The sequence below is a fragment of the Dreissena polymorpha genome, chromosome 13 (assembly GCF_020536995.1).
Source record: "Dreissena polymorpha isolate Duluth1 chromosome 13, UMN_Dpol_1.0, whole genome shotgun sequence".
Taxonomy (NCBI): Eukaryota; Metazoa; Mollusca; class Bivalvia; order Myida; family Dreissenidae; genus Dreissena; species Dreissena polymorpha.
This window is the reverse complement of record NC_068367.1, coordinates 58,313,151-58,333,206: the sequence shown is the minus strand read 5'-3', so window position 1 is coordinate 58,333,206 and position 20,056 is coordinate 58,313,151. Positions and strand designations below refer to the sequence as shown.

The 20,056-nt window shown below is 33.3% G+C and overlaps 1 protein-coding gene across 14 annotated transcripts in view; it reads right to left on the bottom strand.

Annotated features, from left to right (window-relative positions):
- Positions 1-20,056, bottom strand: part of LOC127856309 (uncharacterized) — an 82,395-nt gene that overhangs the window by 28,030 nt on the left and 34,309 nt on the right. For 11 of the 14 annotated variants that reach the window (XR_008037956.1, XM_052392440.1, XM_052392432.1 and 8 more), the window contains exons 3-6: positions 19,056-19,281; positions 4,728-4,950; positions 2,501-2,664; positions 688-1,447 (exon numbers count right to left, since the gene is read on the bottom strand). Coding sequence is in view for 13 of the 14 variants with exons in the window: in XM_052392440.1 (XP_052248400.1) it covers positions 688-1,447; positions 2,501-2,664; positions 4,728-4,950; positions 19,056-19,281 (1,373 nt within the window). In the remaining variant the exon portion in view is untranslated. Of the gene's footprint in view, positions 1-687; positions 1,448-2,500; positions 2,665-4,727; positions 4,951-7,578; positions 8,859-14,291; positions 14,345-19,055; positions 19,282-19,328; positions 19,819-20,056 lie in introns of those variants that run through there. The other 3 variants (XM_052392443.1, XM_052392445.1, XM_052392444.1) reach the window with 3 other exon arrangements.

Genomic DNA, 20,056 nt, shown 5'->3' with positions numbered 1-20,056 from the left:
ATCTAAAAAAATTTGTACGCTATAATCTACATTTAAAAGCTTGAAACTATAATATAACGCTATTGATAAAAGCTCAACTATGCCTATTATTTCAATGAATTCTTGACTATTAAATCTCATATATCAAACCAATGGTAATGCACTGTAACAAGTTTCATACATTTCCATTGTTCAATATTTTTACTTGAGCTTATCGCCTTATGTTTGCTACAAAGAGCATTTGAGAAGTAGCAAGACCAGTTCCATAATAACTTTTACCATAACCTTCATAAAACAAGAGATGTGTTTGTCAGAAACACAATGCCCCTTACTGCGCAGATTTGATTTATTTTTTTATCATTTGGCAGGTACAGATAATTATCTCCCTTTGAAGCTTATTACTTCCCTTGAATTTGTTTTTTTTTACCTTTGACCTTGAAGGCTGACCTTGACCTTTCACCACTCAAAATGTGCAGCTCCATGAGATACACATGCATGCCAAATATCAAGTTGCTATCTGAAGCGACATAGAAGTTATGAGCATTTTTCGAAACCTAAACGCGAAACCTAAATGCAAAGTGTGACGGAAAGACAGACAGACGGTCCGATCACTACATACCCTCCTTGGGGGCCATAAAAATATAAGAGTGAATTAAACACAAAAAGGATTGTAAAAAGCACAACATTTTCTGTGTCGTATTTACACACCTGACATTCCAGGAGGGGGCAAAGGAGCACGTTTTTTCTTCCGTCCTGGAGCAACGGGTTTATCAATATCAAGACTGGAGTCCCGCGAATAAGCACCATCGTTGCGATTCACAGCGCGATGTCTCATAGGCGACATGTCCGGTATACCGCTGTCCCCGTTAAAATGCTCCCCACTGTCTATTGAGGTAGTATCCAGCGTGGTTTGCAAATTGTCCGACTTGTTCGCTTCGGGCGATTCCGTGCCGCTCAGCGTCATTTCGTGGTATTCGTGATAACCGCTAGAGTCTGAACTATTCCGCGAATGAATGTTCTTATTTAACTGAACACGATTATTATTCTCCAGCCTAACTTCTTCTATTTGAGTCTGTTTGGTAGATTTTGGCTGAACGTTAATCTCAACTTGCACTGTTTGTGATTCTGACGCATTTTTTCCGTTGGCTTTTGGCGGAGGGGGTGCAGCACGCTTTTTCCCGCTCTTTTTTTGCTGATCGCCTTTATTGTTTTTTTGGCTTGAAGTCAAATTGTCTGAACTTGCAGATAGCGCCACATTTTCATTCAGGGGCATCAAACCTGAGCCAGAGCTTTTCCTATGTTCTGAGTATTTGTGCAAATCCCCTGTCGTTTTACGTAGCCCAAAATGGTCCAGCTCTCCTGAATCGACGTACATTGTTTTTGGTCTATTGGCCGCCGTTGTAGTTGACCTCGTAATTTCTGAATCCTGTGATTTTGATCGAAGATCAATATCGGATGTGCTATGTGCCTGTAATAATATAAAATAATTTGAAAAGTACTTTCAAAAAGAAAGATGATATAGAGAAAACTAGGTTCTTGTGGAAAACAGATTCAAATTTTAGCGAGCCTTCAAATCTAAACCATAGGTCTTGAAAGGTTGTTCAGGTTTTCCTGCCAAGCAAATAACCTTATCTGTATTCAACAATAACCTGGTATACTTTAGTTTCCATCATTTTCACATTTTTTTGTCTTCAGGTTGAAAGTAAACAAAAGAAAATAGCTGAAAACTACACTAGCCAAATAATGATGTCATTTAAATAAACAAAATGATGTCACAAATAGTGTATACTGCATTAATGTAAGGTGCATTTCCACATTGTTCAATACAACAAATGTTATCCTATGAGGTGTTATTTCCTTAATGCTTAGATGACATGCCATATCCATATTAATACATTTGTAACATTAACATATTAAAACTCCAAAGAGTTATTAAAACTGCTCAAGCAGGTACATGAAATAGTATTCTATATAATATACCTGGCATAATATATGTGAATGATGTTCAGCAATTTTTTTTATTTGTTAATACTTGTAAATTAGCAAATACTTGGGACAATGTTTAATGTAAACTTAAATTCCAATGTTAAATTACTCGTTGCTTCCCTTTACTTGAATGAGACAATTCTGTTTAAAGTAAAGTAATGTGCAAGTAGCAATAGTGCACAAAGCCATTTGTGTCATAGTTTACTTAATATTATTCTAACCAATTTTATAGTTTATTTTACAATTTATTTAAAAAAAATCTATATCAGCAAACGAACTGTGTGTCCACTTTTTTCAAGTAAGTATTATCAGACAACCTATAATCAATCTTATTTTTAATTTTAAATTCTATGATTGTTCCTTTTACAGATAGAAAACATACACACTTCTTCCTATTTACCATTGGCTAGGAATCATAGGCGACATATTTGTGCATTTAACTGATTCCTGAAAATTGGGTTAGAAGATTCCGCTACTTTTCGAGCATGAACCACCGCAAATTTTAAAAACATGCGTTAACCATTGCTATACATACCAATTTAAATTTATTGTCTTTTTTTCCTAAGAATGACAAGAAGCCTTTTTTGGCCTTCTTTTCCGCCTCGACCTTTGACCTAGATTCTCCAGCTCCGCTGCCTGCGCGAGCTGCTGCGAACGCTAAGTCAGGCATTGATCTGGCTATGGCGGCACTGACGACAGCTGAAAATGTATATGGACAATTAATATTCATTGATTACAAAAGAAAACCAGTAATAGAATATATAACATTGATAAAGTGCTATCCTGGCTGCTAATTTGAAATAATCTATTATGTGTTATGTAATCGTAAATAATCATAATACACACTGTAGCCCCCATTTTTTTTAATCCAGAAAACTACACCCAATAATCTTACAGACTGAAGGGGCTGTTGTCATAACAACTAATAGCGGGTAACGGTAGGTATGAACGGAATAGCAACAGCTTTTGCCAAAAAATTTTGAATAAATTATTTTTAAAAATTTCGTTATTTGTATACTTCTTCATTGACAGCTTTTGTTTTGGCTGTTGTCGACATAACAAATAGTAGGTAAACATAAGTGTGATTCAGGTCTTTTTTGCGTGTAACCGTAGATGTAAACAGGAGGTGTAAACAGGGTGTCTGCACTTCGATCTTAATAGACAGATATCGTTGAGCAATTTGTGCCATGACTTGTTGAGATATTTAAAACACTTATTGGCATTTGAGACACGTAATGACACTAGAGAACGTGAAAATATGCAATTGCAACTCAGTGTGTATAAATATTAAATGTTCAAAAGCGCAGGAAGAAATCTTGGAATTGTCTCTCCCATATATCTTTACATTGTTTTTTTAAAGCGACCGTGATGATGAAGAATTCGAAGGTTTTCAGGCCTCCAACAATGACAGCAGACAACTGTAGATATCGACAAAAACATCACAATGATGACAACGGCCCTTTTTTGGCGCCCCCATATTCATGAGAGAATGTATAAAAATTGCTAAATATAGTGATATGCAACCTGTGCTCCTGATCATATACACACTTCCTTCTAATAAAGCTTTCCAATTACAATGATTGATTGATTGCACAATATTAAAATGGCAGCCTCTTTTGGTCAGATTAGCAAATTTTCTTGTCTTGAAATCTTTTGTTCTCCATTTTGGCATTTAAACAAATAGGTTGCACATTATATATGGCTAAAAACAGTTATCTGTTTTTAAATGAATGTACATCAACATATGAAAGCCCAATATGGATTGAAACAAGTCAACTCATATGTTGAACTTTGCTTCATACAGCATTTTCCATATTCAAAGATTTGCAATTACTTTTTTAGTGTCTTCTATACTGTGTATGTTTCTTTGTCCAGCATAAAGTAAATTCCGCGCACTTATTTAGATCAGTAATAGGTATGAAAAACCACTCACACACTCTTAACAGATCAATGACAATAAATTATTGTGAAGCATACATGACTGATTATGGATTTAAATATATTCCAAAGGAATGATATAATGTTGGTGTGCCTATACATACATGATTACGTCCCTATTGAATAACCCACTTTTCAGTAAGATAATACTGATTTAAATTTAAGAGAAGACTTTTAAATCACCAGACACATTGGTGAAGTTGCCTTTGAACGGGGACATAAAACATATTCTTCTGATTCTTCTGGTATCAAAATTTCTCATTTATATATGTTTATTCGCCAATCATTTGTTATTTGTTGTTCTGATAAATGACCATTCAATAAATCTGGCTAACACCCTCATGGTTTAATGCCTTTGCAGAGTAACTCCAAACCATTCTTTATTGGATAAGGAATAACAATTAATAGAAAATTATATGCACATAATGCCAACAAGTAACAGCTACACTGACAATAAAAAAACACAGTTTGTATGCGTGCGCGTGTGTGTGTGTGTGTGTGTGGAGGGGGGGGGGGAATAAACGTAAATATCCATGCATATGTGCCAAAAAGTTACAGATACACTGCCAATAAATTAAACAGTGAATGGGGGGAGGTAATATAAACATGTAAATTATATATATAAGGCTCCCAGTCCCAATACTTTTTTTCAAGAGATATATTCCAACGTTTTGACTTGAAGCTTATTGAGTTGGTCTTCAGATCCCCAATGCGGGTGGACCACATTGAAATTTACATGCATAAATCCCACAAAGCTACAGCAACACTGCCCATAAAATATGCAGTTGGGGTAAGGAAACATGTAAATAGAAAAATATTCAAACCTTTTGACTCAAAGCGTATTTCGTTGGTCTTCAGATCGCCAATGCAGGTGGAGTCTTCAAGAGGCTGAGATGGGTTGCTAGGCAGCAAGAAAACGTAGTTGTTGGGATCGAAATTCTTCTTCTGGCACACGACTGCCCGGACTTCAGCGAGCGTCTCTTTTGGGCTGATGCGCACCACCTCCTTCTGATTGCCTGGCAGATTTACGGTGAATCTGTAGGTCATCTGAAAAAAAAACACAGACCCGTTACTTTAAAGCTATATATTTAGCTACAGCGCGCATAAAAAGCCTCTGGTTTATTGAGGCACTTTGTGAGTCTGTTTCATGGGTATAGCCAGTACTTTGTTTCTTAAAAGATCTCGAGAGCGCTCCCAGAGAAGAGATCAAACCCACAACCTCCTGAATGCAAGGGTGAGACAATGTCCACTTATATATGGCACCTAAACCCCTTTATAAGGTAAATAAACACTTTTATATGTTTAAAAATGTGTGTTTCTTTCCTTTTGATGCATAAAACCTCTTTCTGGTAACAGTGAATCTAATGCTCATGTGAAAAATATGTCTGACTTATTAAAATATTTGTCTGATATGCAAGCTAATTCTCTCTTATTCCATGGAAAAAACTGGCTCCAGAGAAAAACCTACTGTATAGAGTTGTTCATGTTCTGTTCTTTTCTTTTCTCTCTAAAAAAATATATCTTAGCATATCTTGTATAACATGTCTGAACTTTATTGCTTTGTACAATCACTATGTAATGTATGATCATATACATGTTTACATTGTATGTATGATATTGAATTAAAAAAAAGAGTTGTTCATAAGTTATACTTCTCTTGTTGTAATTTTTAGTTGTTCACCTAGCTGCGATGCTATGACATAATTGGCTGTAGCTTGTAAGTACTAGGCTTTGACTTACAAATTACGGGTTGAGTATGAACTGTTTTATCTGCCGATCATTTCTTCATGAGATACAATAGTTTCACACTAAACATGCATTTCACAGGGAAAAAAGTGCCATTCCAAAAGAGTCAAGATTGCAATATTTTTACATTTTGTTGTTGAATAAAAGGTTAAAAAGATTTTACTTTATTTTACTTCAGATTCTGAAGTCGTAACACAACAGCCAACGAAATCAGAAACAACTTATCAAATTAGTGGAGGAATCAATATATGTAAAATATATAAACTGTGGATGGATTATGCAATTGACTCTACTTCTTATACGCAAAAAGAAATGCCGTTTTGGTATGATAAACAATTTTGCATTCATGTGCATCTTATTGTTAAAGAAGTTGTGTCTCTTTTTAATATACAATCAATCTTTTAGTATTTTACTCATACATGAGTACAAATAAATGATTATTTTTGGAATTTTATTTAATACAGTTTAATGTTATTTCTGTATATGTATTTGATATTCATAGTATTTAAAAATTATTCTTTATCCAAGACAATAATTTGATGATTGAATTTAGCAATAGAGACCTGAAAACAGTCTAGAATTACATTAGCACTTAAGTAGAAATAGGAGTTACAACAAGAACAAGAGATGTGTTTGTCAGAAACAAAATGCCCCCTTCTGCGCCGCTTTGAACAGGGGACAAAAATATTTCTAAACTGCACGCATCCTGCAGGACAAGTGCATTTAAATTTTCACTTGTCTTGCAAACACATGCACTTGTCCTTGAATATGTGTGAAATAAAGATTGCAAATGACTAATGTGACTTATAAAGTTTCCTATGTCACTGCTAAAATGCTGCTTACTCAATTATTCATGCCAGCTGATCAAAAAAGAAATATTAAGCAGTAATTATAATGAACAGTAGAATTGCAATAACTCAAGCTGGCAATTTCTCGAAAACTGGCGATTACTCGAGCATTAAAGAAAGTCCCTAGCATTTTTCTTTTAATGTCTAAATAAAAATACCCGCGATAACTCAAACATGCGATTTTCGATAACTCGAGGTCGTGTGCCGGTCCCTGAAAGGCATTTCACACCTAATTAACTGGCAATTATTCGAGGGCGCTTTCTCGTCTGGTCGGTGCTAAAAATATTCGAGTTGTGAAAACAGCGCAATCAAGCAGACAAACGACGCTCGATTAGGTGTGAAGTTAGTTGCAGTTTGAGAAACACTACAAATTGTCATCCTTTGAGAAGCAGATCAAAGCTACACAGTTTTAATGATAATTAAATAATTACCAGCAATCGATAATTATCGCGAAACGTCTTCCACCCTCAGTTCCGGGAAGCTAATGGGTTGCGACAATCTTCAATCATTGACTTTGCGCAACACAAGTCTGACTAATGTACATAAAATGTAAAGTGTGTAATTATTATGTTGTTTTCAGTGTGTTTTTTTTTTCATTCGCATGTATGTACCTTGTGTGCTTTTTAAAAATAATTATGCTACATGTACAGTGAATATTGATGAGATTTTTCTGATTAAATTTATGTTTTGTGTGTATGTTGAAATAATTAAATGAATTTACGATCATCTTAATTGTTTTGTTTATTATACTGTAACCTTTAGCGATTTTTACAAAGCCTTTCTTCTAGAGCAGACGAGTGGAATTTTTGTCCCCTGTTTGAAGCCATATATTTGACCTTTGACCTTGAAGATGACCTTGACCTTTCACCACTCAAAATGTGCGGCTCCATGAGATACACATGCATGCCAAATATCAAGTTGCTATCTTTCAATATTGTAAAAGTTATGACCAATTTAAAGTTTTCGGATGGACGGACAGACTGACGGACAGTTCAAAAACTATATGCCACCCTTTGGGTGCATAAAAATGACACTATTCATTAACATTGAAAACAACAACTCTCTTGCTTAAAATGCTTACCCATGTACAACAATCCATACTGTCTGAATTTCCGTCCAATCAATAAAATCAATCCATTGTGTCGATCACATCCAATTAGAAAATCATTACAAACATCATATAGTTATTCAGATCACTTTCAATAAATACCAGGAATAAAAGAGCTTCATTGTCAGTCAAGTCTATTCTTCGTATTTTATTTAATTTACACGCCAATTTTTTCCTTAACAATAAATATCTCACTAGCAATAGTTTCCTTAAACATGAAGATCACACCATCAAATATATCAATTTCAAATTATCTTCTCATAGTCACATAATTTTATACACTGTATGAATATATAATGATGTCTCATCTTAGTTCAATCCAAAGTGTCATCTTTCGGGTATTGCAGGTTCAGATTCCGAAATATCTTTGCATACAAAGTTTAGTTATTTCACTCTTCGTATCAGGTGACATAATATTTCATTAAACATATAACCATTCAAACATATTCTTTAATAAAATACCTTATTCTCCATAAATCAGGTGAAGTCAACTCTAAATCACTTGAAACAATACCTTTATATGAAAACATGTCTATCAAAGCAGTGTTAATCTGAGCATTCATTTATCATTTGAACACACTGTTATTTCCGACACTCTCAAGTGTTTTCACATCTCTAAGGATGCACAAATCATGCTCTCAAAAAAACAACATCAAGTTCACCACTTTACATGCTTTGTACGCACAAAATCACAAAAAATGCACGTGCCCTTAAAATAAACCCCACTTAACATGCTTTTTAGGCTCACAAAAACACACATACTGTAAGAACTACTACAAATAGTTATCTCCTTTCCTTCCTCTTATCTACAGTTGGCTCGACAGTTGACAATAATGGAGTTTACAAACTGTGAAATTCCTTTCCAGATCTTTAAACCACCTGTTTATAATCCAAACATTGATAGCAATTCCATTTCATGTTAATCAAATCATAGATTTGTTTGTACACTTATTCAAACAATGGTATTATTTCAGGTTACCCAATACTATAGTACTACTGTCTGTTTTGGCTAGCTTATAGAATTTACACTGCTCTAATACCTGTAACGAAATGACACTTCTTATTCTTAAATATGTTCTCACAACACACTGCCATTTTAAACACTGAAGACCCTTTCGATAGATTATCACAAGTTGCACACCCACTACAGTTTAAAACTATTGAATTATAAATGGACAGGAAAATCTACTGTCAATAGATTCAGACATGGCACTTGACCTAATCTATTTCGAAGTCATGCTTTCAATTACACAATACGTACTTTGGATGGAATAAATTTCTTCGTCAATTATATATATATTCTAGGATGTCAACTTACTAGCACAAAATGTGAATACTGTTAAAGCGTAAACACTTCTCTTAGAACAAAATAAACAATCAACAACTTCTTTAAGTAGTTATCTGGTTCCCCCACCTCTTATCTACAGTTTGCTCAGCAGTTGACAAAAGTGGAGTTTACAAACTGTGAAATTCCTTTCCAGATTTTCCCCACCTGTTGATAATCCACACATTTATAGCAATTCCATTTCATGTTAATCAAATCATTGATGTGTTTGTACACTTCTTCAAACAATGGTATTATTCCATGTTACCCAATATCTATTTCTTTCAGTTCTAGCCAGCTTTATGGAATTATTAAATCATACTATGTACACAGCTCTAACACAGGTAATTTATGATACTACTTATTTTAAATATGTTCTCAACACACAATCCATTTTATACTCTGAACAGCCTTTCAAAAGATTATCAGATAACTAGCCCAATACACCTTACTGGAGTTCAAAACTGTTGAATTATAAATGGACAGGAAAATCTACTGTCAATAGCAGACATGGTAATTGACCTAATCTATTTCGAGGTCATGCTTTCAATTTGACAATACCTACATTGGAATATTAATTTCTTTATCAATTATGCCTGTCTGTCGACCCAGCACAAACTGTGAATATTGTTAAAGTGTGAAAACTTCTCTTAGTACAAGATTAATGATCATAAATAATTTTTTTAATTTAAAACAATTAAATGTTGCAATCCATTTTTTGCCATAAGCAGGAACAAAACTGATATCAGTTTTATTTTTTTTGCTTTTTCTCTTTTTTTTAACACTTTGTCACTTTGTTTCTTGTTCTCTGCATTTTAACCCTTTGTCTCTTTTCCTCCGCATTTCCTTTAAAAATGTTATCTTCTCATGTTTAAAGGTTAAGCGTACAACTATTGTAAATGAAATAGAATTATTGCGGTAGAAACAGCAGCTTTGCGCTGAACCATCATGTTATTGAGGTAATAATCACATTTCAACATTTTTGTCAATAAAGTTTTGTTACTGAATGCAGTGTTTACATTATAGCAAGAAGCAAACTTGTGGAGGAAAAAACTCAAAGAGATACTGCCAGGCTTCTTCAAAAGCTTGACTGATTTTAAGTCGATAAAATCAATACATAGTGTTGGCAAATGACAAGGAATGACAAGGCGTTACTACTTTAAAGAGCTTGAAGGCATTGTAGTTTTCCATAGTCATATCGCTTCACAATATTGTATCAATAATTAGCACCAAATGACAGTCGTTAGCACGCTATATATCAAGATTATTTGCCAGCTACATTACAATAAGCATTCAATAAAGGATGTAAGGCCTCTGTATGTACAAACAATCCACCAAAAGTACAATTATCACTCTGTGACAAACAGAAACTTGAATAAATAGAGGATATTTGTTGGATTTGGTGGAATAATATCAATTTTAATTCACAAGTGATTATAGAAAATATATGTTTTCTATGCGTCACATGTGAATTAATATTGATCTTTCACCAAATCCAGCAATTTTTATTTTTTTATTTTATGCTTTCAAATGATTGTTTTTGGTATTTATGCTGAAATAATGATATCCTAATGTCATGAAAAGGACGTCACTTCACAGTATCCACAATTTTCACTGGTAATTTTCACTGTATGAAACAAATAAAGGTTTTGCATTAAATTATCTATATAGTAACATTTTTTGAAACTCTAAACAGCCCACAACTCCATAGACAATTTAAAAACATCAACTGATCAAGACTTGCCAGAAAAAAATAATTACCAGTGCTCTATCGTACTTTTCTGTACTAGGTCCCTTGTTTTCTGCTCCTGGTGATACACCATCCAAAAGCAATATTCATCATTAGATCCACTGATTATAAATAATTCAGAACAAACAAGCGCTGTTGCTTTGAAGTTTGCTAACAGATATTAGACCAGGGGTCCAGTTCAATAACACTTTTTCTATGAAATGAAAACGACAATGAATATCTGTCATGTTTATATGAAATATGAATCTTATAAAAATATGTTTTATTTTTTTCTATGCCCCCGAAAGAGTGCATACAGTGATCGGACTGTCCGTCCGTCTGTCCTTCCTTCACACTTGCATTTAGGTTTCTCAAAATGCTCATAACTTCCCTTGAGATATAATCTTCATCTTTGGTATTGCATGTGTATATGGACAAGACTTTTCCATATGCACACAAATTTTGACCCCTGTGACCTGGACCTTTAACTTAGGGTCCGCGTTTAGGTTTAAAAATCTGCTTTTAGGTTTCGAAAAATGCTCATAACTTCTTTGTCCCTTGAGATATAACCTTCATATTTGGTATGCATGTGTATATGTACAAGGCCTTTCCATACGCACACAAATTTTGACCCCTGTGACCTTTACCTTGAACTTAGGGTCTGCGTTTAGGTTTCAAAATCTGCGTTTAGGTTTCATAAATGCTCATAACTTCTATGTCCCTTGAGATATAACCTTCATATTTGGTATGCAGGTGTATATGGACAAGACTTTTTCATACGCCCAAAACTTTTGACCTCTGTGACCTTGACCTTTAACTTAGGGTCCACGTTTAGGTTTCGAAATCTGCTTTTAGGTTTAGAAAAATGCTCATAACTTCTATGTCCCTTGAGATATAACCTTCATATTTGGTATGCAAGTGTATATGGACAAGGCCTTTCCATACGCACACAAATTTTGAAACCTGTGACCTTTACCTTGAACTTAGGGTCTGCGTTTAGGTTTCAAAATCTGCGTTAAGGTTACAAAAATGCTCATAACTTCTATGTCCCTTGAGATATAACCTTTATATTTGGTATGCATGTGTATATGGACAAGACTTTTCAATATGCACACAAGTTTTGAACCCTGTGACCTTTAACTTAGGGTCCGCCTTTAGGTTTCGAAATCTGCGTTTAGGTTTCGAAAAATGCTCATAACTTCTATGTCCCTTGAGATATAACCTACATATTTGGTATGCATGTGTATATGGACAAGGCCTTTCCATACGCACACAAATTTTGACCCCTGTGACCTTCACCTTGAACTAAGGGTCTGCGTTTAGGTTTCGAAATCTTCTATCAAAGCGTTTATAGGGGGCATATGTCATCCTATGGTGACAGCTCTTGTTTTCTCTAGTTCTCATTATCCCCATTTGCGTATAATTTCTTTCAATCACATTTTGCACTCTCCATTGGCAAAACAATTAAATAAATGATAATGTGATCATTTTTTTATTAAGATTATTAGTTGAGATAATGTCACAATTACTAAGCATCAAGGAGATATTTTAAAATCAACCAATGCAACAATAGTAAAAAAAGAAATACAACTCCTGCCGCCTGGTGATAATACTCAGTACAAGTTACTTCCCTTGGTTGCTTTAGAGACTTCCCCCTGATTTTTTTTAGATTTCATAAACCGATTGCAAACAAATCAGCAGAACATGAAACTAATGCTGATGAATGGGAATTCATAATCCTCTTCAAAGCACTTCATCTTCTTTGCCTAGTAAAACCTGAATTAATATGTCCTTTTTTTCCCATCACAATCGACAGTACACATTTTCATGAGACCACACAAAAGTTTGCGCCACTGTTTTTGCCGTGAAAATGAAACAGACATGATGCTTAACTTATCACTGATGCTTAAGCTTGTTTTATTGTAGCTTTGAATGGTTCTATGAAGTTTAACAATCTTAAGCCACCTGCTAGAACTTGCTAGAACACTGCCTGGGACAAGGTCATCGTTTTTTAGGCAAGTTCATAATTGGACGTCTTTTTAGTAAATCAGACCTGAGACACAAATAGATTGTTAAAGAGACACAGACAAGTCTTGAAGTGACTTTACAGCTTACTTCAATTCCTTTTGAAGAGGAATACAATTTAGTTGGAATTAATTTTGGATCAAAGCATTAATTTCCAGTATTTTATGTTTAAAGTATTTTATGATTAAATAAAATATTTTAGCTGAACTCTGGAAAATCAGGGCTTAACCCTTTTAGTGCGGGAACCGAATTTTGAAGGCCTTTGCAAACAGTTTGGATCCAGATGAGACGCCACAAAATGTGGCGTCTCATCAGGATCCAAACTGTTTGCTATTCTGATAGTATTCTTTGAAAAAAATCGAAGAAAATGCTAATTTTAGAAATTCAGCAGACGACATTCTAGCAGAAGACAAATTTCCCAGCATGCAAAGGGTTAAAGCAAGTGTGTAAAGTATCCTCCCAGATAAGGAATGACACTAATTCTACCTAGACTGGATTTTTGTGTCGATAGGACATCCTTTTAACAAAAAACTTCATAACAAAAGTATTGTCCCTGATTAGCCTATGCAGACAGCACTGGCTAATCTGGGATGATAGTTTACACACATTCATCAAGCTTTATTTGGAATGGGCTCCGTGTTTGAAATGAATTTCACAGGCTTAATTAATCCACTTGTACTTCCTGGTGACCTACAACAACAATCAGTTTTCCCAATGTAATAATTAATGTCCCAATGTTATAATATATACATATACAAATAGCTCATTTAGAAATATTTAGATATATCAAGGAACTGAAATAATAATAAATATTCGTTAAATAAATACATTGGAAATATTATAACCATGCAGCTCGTCTAATGGTAAAAAATACTTAAGGTTTACTGACCTTTTGTCTGTGAATTCTATTTTCAAAGTGTTCCTTACTTCATGAAATTTCCATTTCATAAAATCAATACTATTCCAAATACATAAATGCCAAATACCCCCATCTCAAAACACTAACCTCTAACACAAAAACCTGTTTACTTTAAAAAAAAAGTGTATTCCTTATATGCATATAGAAAGAAGAAATCCAGACTTAACTATAAAAAAATAAAGTCGGGTGGCACATCAATTTAAAGGCAGAATGATAATAATGGTTACGGTTGATGGCTGAAGTGCTAAAAACTTGAAATTTAATACATCTCTCAATGAAATATGTAATGAAGAAGGGACATATCTGGTTATATTTGGGCAAAAATATCCCAATAACATTCCTATAGTCTTGAGTCTTGACAGTTTAAATCCATTTATTTAATGATTTACATTATTCTATAAAGTGCATTTACACATTTATTTGAGTTACAATGTGTTATTCAATGAAGTGAATAATTCTCATGCAACAAAATAAAATTCATTTGAAAGTGTTTTTATAACCAATTAGTTAATTTACACACATTATTAAGCCAAAGGTGTCTTTTAAAAAAAAGTACACACATTATTTACCCAAAGCCAATAGCAAATCAAATGCATATGTCTACTTACTTCAGAACATATTAATTGATAGTACAATTGTAAATATAAATGGAAAAAAATATCAATAATAATTCAACATAATGGACTTACCCAAGGACAAATGATCCACCCATTTAAGCTTCAAATCACTAAGATTATTACCAATAACCATTCACAGCAATGTAACACCTAAAATCTCAAAGGAACCTTACGGCAAAATGACAGATTAAAGCTTATCATTAAAGTAGTTTGTCAAACAAACATTTTACAACAACAGAATCCATAACATTTTTGCCCAGAAGCCAATACATACGAAAGGTGAAAATATCTCAAGGAACAACAAGCAAAATATGTCACTCTGTCAAGACCATTGTTACCATTACATCACATACAAAGCGATTGCTGTCATTTTTTTCAGACTGCAATAAAAAGGGGGTGTAACTTTGACCTTGTCACTAGTCATTTAAGGGTGGGGTAGGGGTGCTTTTAAGATGTGCTTGTAAACAGGAATCCTACAAAGTGTTTATACCATTATTCATTTGTCATGGAAAGTTTAACTATATACATTATATATATATATATAAATTGCTAAAATAACTCATTTCATGACTTTTTTCGTCTTTTGAAAAATAAATCTTCAAATGTGTAATTTTTTCTCTCAATATTTTCAGGGCATGATTTGAACATGAATGTCTGAATATAATGACACAAGAAATACGTACAGTTCCAATGTCTGTATAGCTAAACATTTCATTATAGGTTTAAATGATTTTGTAACATTGTTTTTAATCTCGGATTATAAGAAAGTGATCAGCCTTAAAGATCTGCAGACTTCTTTACAAGCTTAAAAATGGTTTCTATATCTTTTGTTATTATTTGAAAGACAAAAAATAAGATTACGTAATAAGATTATTTTGGGAAACACAAAACAGTGCGTTATATTTCCTCACGGCCGGCGGATGTTTGATCCATGAGCAATAGTTTAAAATATCTGTCATTATTTAAACATGTAATAATGTGCATTTATTTTTATATATTATATATATTGATTGCCTTAAAAAAAGAACAACAAAAACTGATAAGGTAAAAAATTATAAAAATTAAAAAAAATTATAAATTAATAAGTGAACACCAATGATAAGTATACTTAGCAAGTTACTTTGTTACAGTCAAACACAATTTATTATTTCATTTAGAACAAAGATACATTTAGAAATGCAAACATTGCATAAAAGATTTTGGCAACAGTTATGATTTACTGTACCTAGCGCCATTAATAGATCATATTTATATTTCCTTAAGATAAACATTTCACAAAACACCTAGGAAAATACTTGACCCAAGTACCCGTATAAAGGTCTCTTTGTTTTACATGTGATTGCAGAGGGAGGGGTAGTCTATTACAACAATGTCCATAACATCTGTTGGGGATTTCTTAATTTCAAGTTTTACTATGATTTTATGATGCTCACTTTATATGCTCATTTATCAAAGGATTACATATGTTTCTCAAGACATCTACATAAGAGACTTCCAAAATACTTTTATTGCACCATGGTGTTTTATAGCCTAGGTTAGGTAAGGAATGTCAAATATATTTTATTCACATAAATTATGTTAAAACTGTAATAGCATTAATTGAAATTTTCCATCAAAACCGTAATATTATAATAATTTAATGATTGATCACACCTAAGGTGTAATCATTACTATGCACATGAACAAAATGTCTAGACTTAAAAGAAGTATAGTTAATGCATGTATGTATAATTACTTCATCATAAAAAAAAATCCAAAATAAATTATGTTCACATAATATATAAATATATATTTCAGTAATATGTCATGCATTGAATGTATCATGAGAACAGTACCACAACTGAAAGCATTAATCACTTTCATGATCACTGATTTATTTTTGGCTATAATAATGACCAATCAGTTAATGAGTCTATTCACACTCTTTTCAGACATTAAAGAAGTTTACAATTACAAATTTACATGAAAAAATTATTATCAGTTTGACACATATGACATTGAACAAGTTTACAATTATAAACATTTAATGTTTATTGCACATGAAAAGATTTTCTCTGTTTAACACTCCACAGTCATATGTTTTATGTAAAGAGTATGTTCTGTTGCTTAACCCTTTGCATGCTGGGAAATTTGTCGTCTGCTAAAATGTCGTCTGCTTAATTTATAAAATTAGCATTTTCTTCTATTTTTTTCAAAGAATACTATCAGAATAGCAAATAGTTTGGATCCTGATGAGACGCCACGTTCTGTGGCGTCTCATCTGGATCCAAACTGTTTGCAAAGGCCTTTAAAATTCGGTTCCCGCACTGAAAGGGTTAAGTATCTATGCCACTTAATAATATATATATTGCGCACTTCAGTTAGTTAAAAGCAATTATTTGTTTCCAAGATATCTTCCCCACTTCAAAATATTCTAATTGTAATAATAATCACAGGCAACTAATACATTTGATACTGTGTGTAACAATAAAACTTGAGCAATCCATTTAAGCTGCACTTTATGCTGCATGATTTCTTTCATCACCTTGCAACATGCAATAAAGAACCTTTTAATATATTACACCAAATAATCTCTCTTAAGGAGAAAAAACTCCCGACAGGAGTATTTTATAATTAAAAGTTTATTAAATAACACGTAAATCCTAGAAATCGATGAAAATTCTTCTTAGCAAATTCACACCTGATAACACTTCAAAACGACGTCAGCACACGGATCTGTGCATGCCCCGCACAATCTCATTTAAGACTGACAGTGATATGACGAAATAGAATCATAACTGTATGCGTGAAATAAGATGCCATGAAAATTAGGCATAAGGTTTTATAAGGCAAGAAGTTAAACATAACATATAGCATTGCTGAAACTTTATGAATTCATTAAAGTCAATTCCAAGAAATTACATATTCCTTAATCTATAATAAATATCAAATAGATTATAAGAAAAACAAACCTTATTAAAGACAATATGAATTGATATTTCAAGCTCTTTATTTATATTTACATATAGAGAATACTAGGTCGGTGCCGAATAAAGCAATGTTTATTTTGCGAGGCTTAGAAAATCTGAACCACGAGCCTTGGCGATTTATCCCATCAATTTTCTTAGTCGTAAATTATGTCTTTAAAAATAGAATAGGAAAATCGAACTACACGGAAAATCCCAAAATTATTTTAAGCAAACATTGTTTCATTATCTTAATCGTACCGAGCCTAATACATTACAAAAAGATCAGTAACTTACCTGTTTTTCTGTTTATCATACCTCTACGTCCCCGATTTTTAAGAAATAATGAAAAAAACAACACTAAACAACTGCAGCTTTAGCATGAAAGAACATGCATTGTGTCTTATGACATGTTAATAATGATGTCACGAGTACGCGCACTTAATATTTGTAAATAATGTTTTTTTGCTTTTTGAGTTGCATTATGTGTTAAAAATATTTTACATCTTGGTATCAAATTGTTTGTTTTGTTGAATCTGATTCGATTTTACTAAAAATTATTACTTTATAGTTGATTCCGAGTAATATGACCATTCTCCACCGCGCGTGACAGCTATATTTCAGCACTGCCGAAATAGAGGAAAATTTATTCCACAGTGGTTTATTTCGACAATGCACGTCTGATGATGGGATAAAAACAATTCTGCAATTTCAAGAAAGCCATTGTTTAATCCTTACTCCTTGAGACAATTAGAGAATATGTCTCAAGACATTTAGAGATTATGTCTCGAGACATTTAGAGATTATGTCTTAATTGAGACATTTAGAGATTAGGTATTGAGACATTTGGAGATTATGTCTTGAGACATATAGAGATTATGTCATTAAAACTCAATAAACAAGCTTCATGCACAAAAGCCTTCAATCAAACTATCAAGTAATCAACATTAACCCACGCTTAAATATAATATCAGAGGGGGTAATCACATGATAGTCAAGATGGCGACTTCTATGCCAAGACAGGTTTAATACCCTTTATTACTTTTGCTTATTTTTTAATGATGCTCACTTTACTGCAATATCAGTAAGAAAGTGATTAGTGTTTATTGCATATTAACATTCGCTATATATCTCAACTTTACTCGCTGCCAATTTTCTTAGTGGAGCTGGAATTAGGTCATCCCAGCAAGTTAAGTCGCGATATAGAGCGAATATTAATACAACATAAAGGTAAGCAACTTTTTTGCTGATATGGCTGGAGAGTGAGCCGCATTTGAAAAATTAATACAAGTAATAAAGGGTATAAAACAACGAAAAACACCTGTCTCGGCATAGACGTTGCCATCTTAACTATCACATGATTACGCCCTCTGGTTATAATCATGGTATTAATTATTAACTTACACTTAAATACGCTATAAATCGTGGTTTATAATTTTGTCCTGAAGTGACATCATCAAGTGAATAATTGTGTCACTATTAGTATGAAGTAGCAGAGGTTATACCTGGTTTCATCAAAATGGATGCCTTAACTTAAAAAGTCAGAGATGTCACAATTTTGGTGTGACAAAAACAATAATGAAGTGATTGTGATTTCATTACATGTATTTGGCAGTGACTTCATGATGTCATATATGTATTTAAATTATGTTTTATAAAAGTATAAGGATGGATTTTAAAACTTGTATTCATTTTAATTTATTGATACCATCAATACCCACTGATGTCATAATTGAGAAATGACGTGATCTAATAAAAATGATGTCATAAAAAATGTGATGGATGATGCCAAAAAACAACAACAACAACAAGTGATGCCATAATATGGGAGTGACATCATCAAATACCACTATAATGATCTAACTACATTCAGTCGATGTAAATGCGTTACCTCAAACGGCTGATTGGCTGTTTTCAGTTTCACTTTCTCCTCTTTTTGCTTTTTGACGACCTGAACCGAAACGGAGCGGTCCTCGTTTGCTAACAGACCTATGGTCTTGTTAGCTTTGAAGTCAATTTGCTTCCACTTATCTCCTGTAAGTACTACCAAAGTGTGCGCAGCCGGATTCAGTTTGCTGGAACTTGCAATTTTTACCAGAAGGTCCATCATTGGGATACTGAAAAGAAAATGTGAAAAAAAACGTATAATAAAAGTCATAATTACCCTTTGCGATTTCCGTAACTCTTCTACGTTTGTTTCTTCCACATGAGGATCATGCATGTGGTGATTATCTTTGATTTCTAATAAGGCATGTAAAGCTTTCGACGTAACAGGTTCAACACTGTTTTTTCCCACTTTATCCATCTTGTCTGTGTCTTCTGTTGGGATTAATTCATTTAGCCCAGAAGACAGATGTTCCTTTTTTCTTGAAAACATTTCTTTGCTTATATTACACATACACCATTTTACTACCCAGAACACTATTGATACCAAAAACTGTCACAGCACAATCTCCTTTCTTTGAACAGACTGGGCCCATTGACAAAGACGGAAGTACATGTGTCTATTCCGTAATTCATTCAAGCATGGGTGACAACTATGCTGCTTATGCATGTGTATCCAAAATGCTTTCCTCTATCTCAACAAAGTTTAACTTCAGTTCTCCTTTCTGTTGATACAGTACACAATTAAGAGTCATATTCAACTGTTGTACATTTCAATTACTGAACTTAAACGCTCTCTAATTATAACCACAACAACCAATTAGGTCCAATACAATGCAATAGAGCAGACAGTTCTAAATACACATAGTCTGTTTAAACATTTAATTTCATACATGCAAGCCTGTCCTCTCAACAGATCAACAAAACCTTTCTTCCCTTCCCACTAGCAGTAAAGTTATAAATTATTTCAGAATTTCACCCACCACTGTATTGTAATAAACTCAAAAT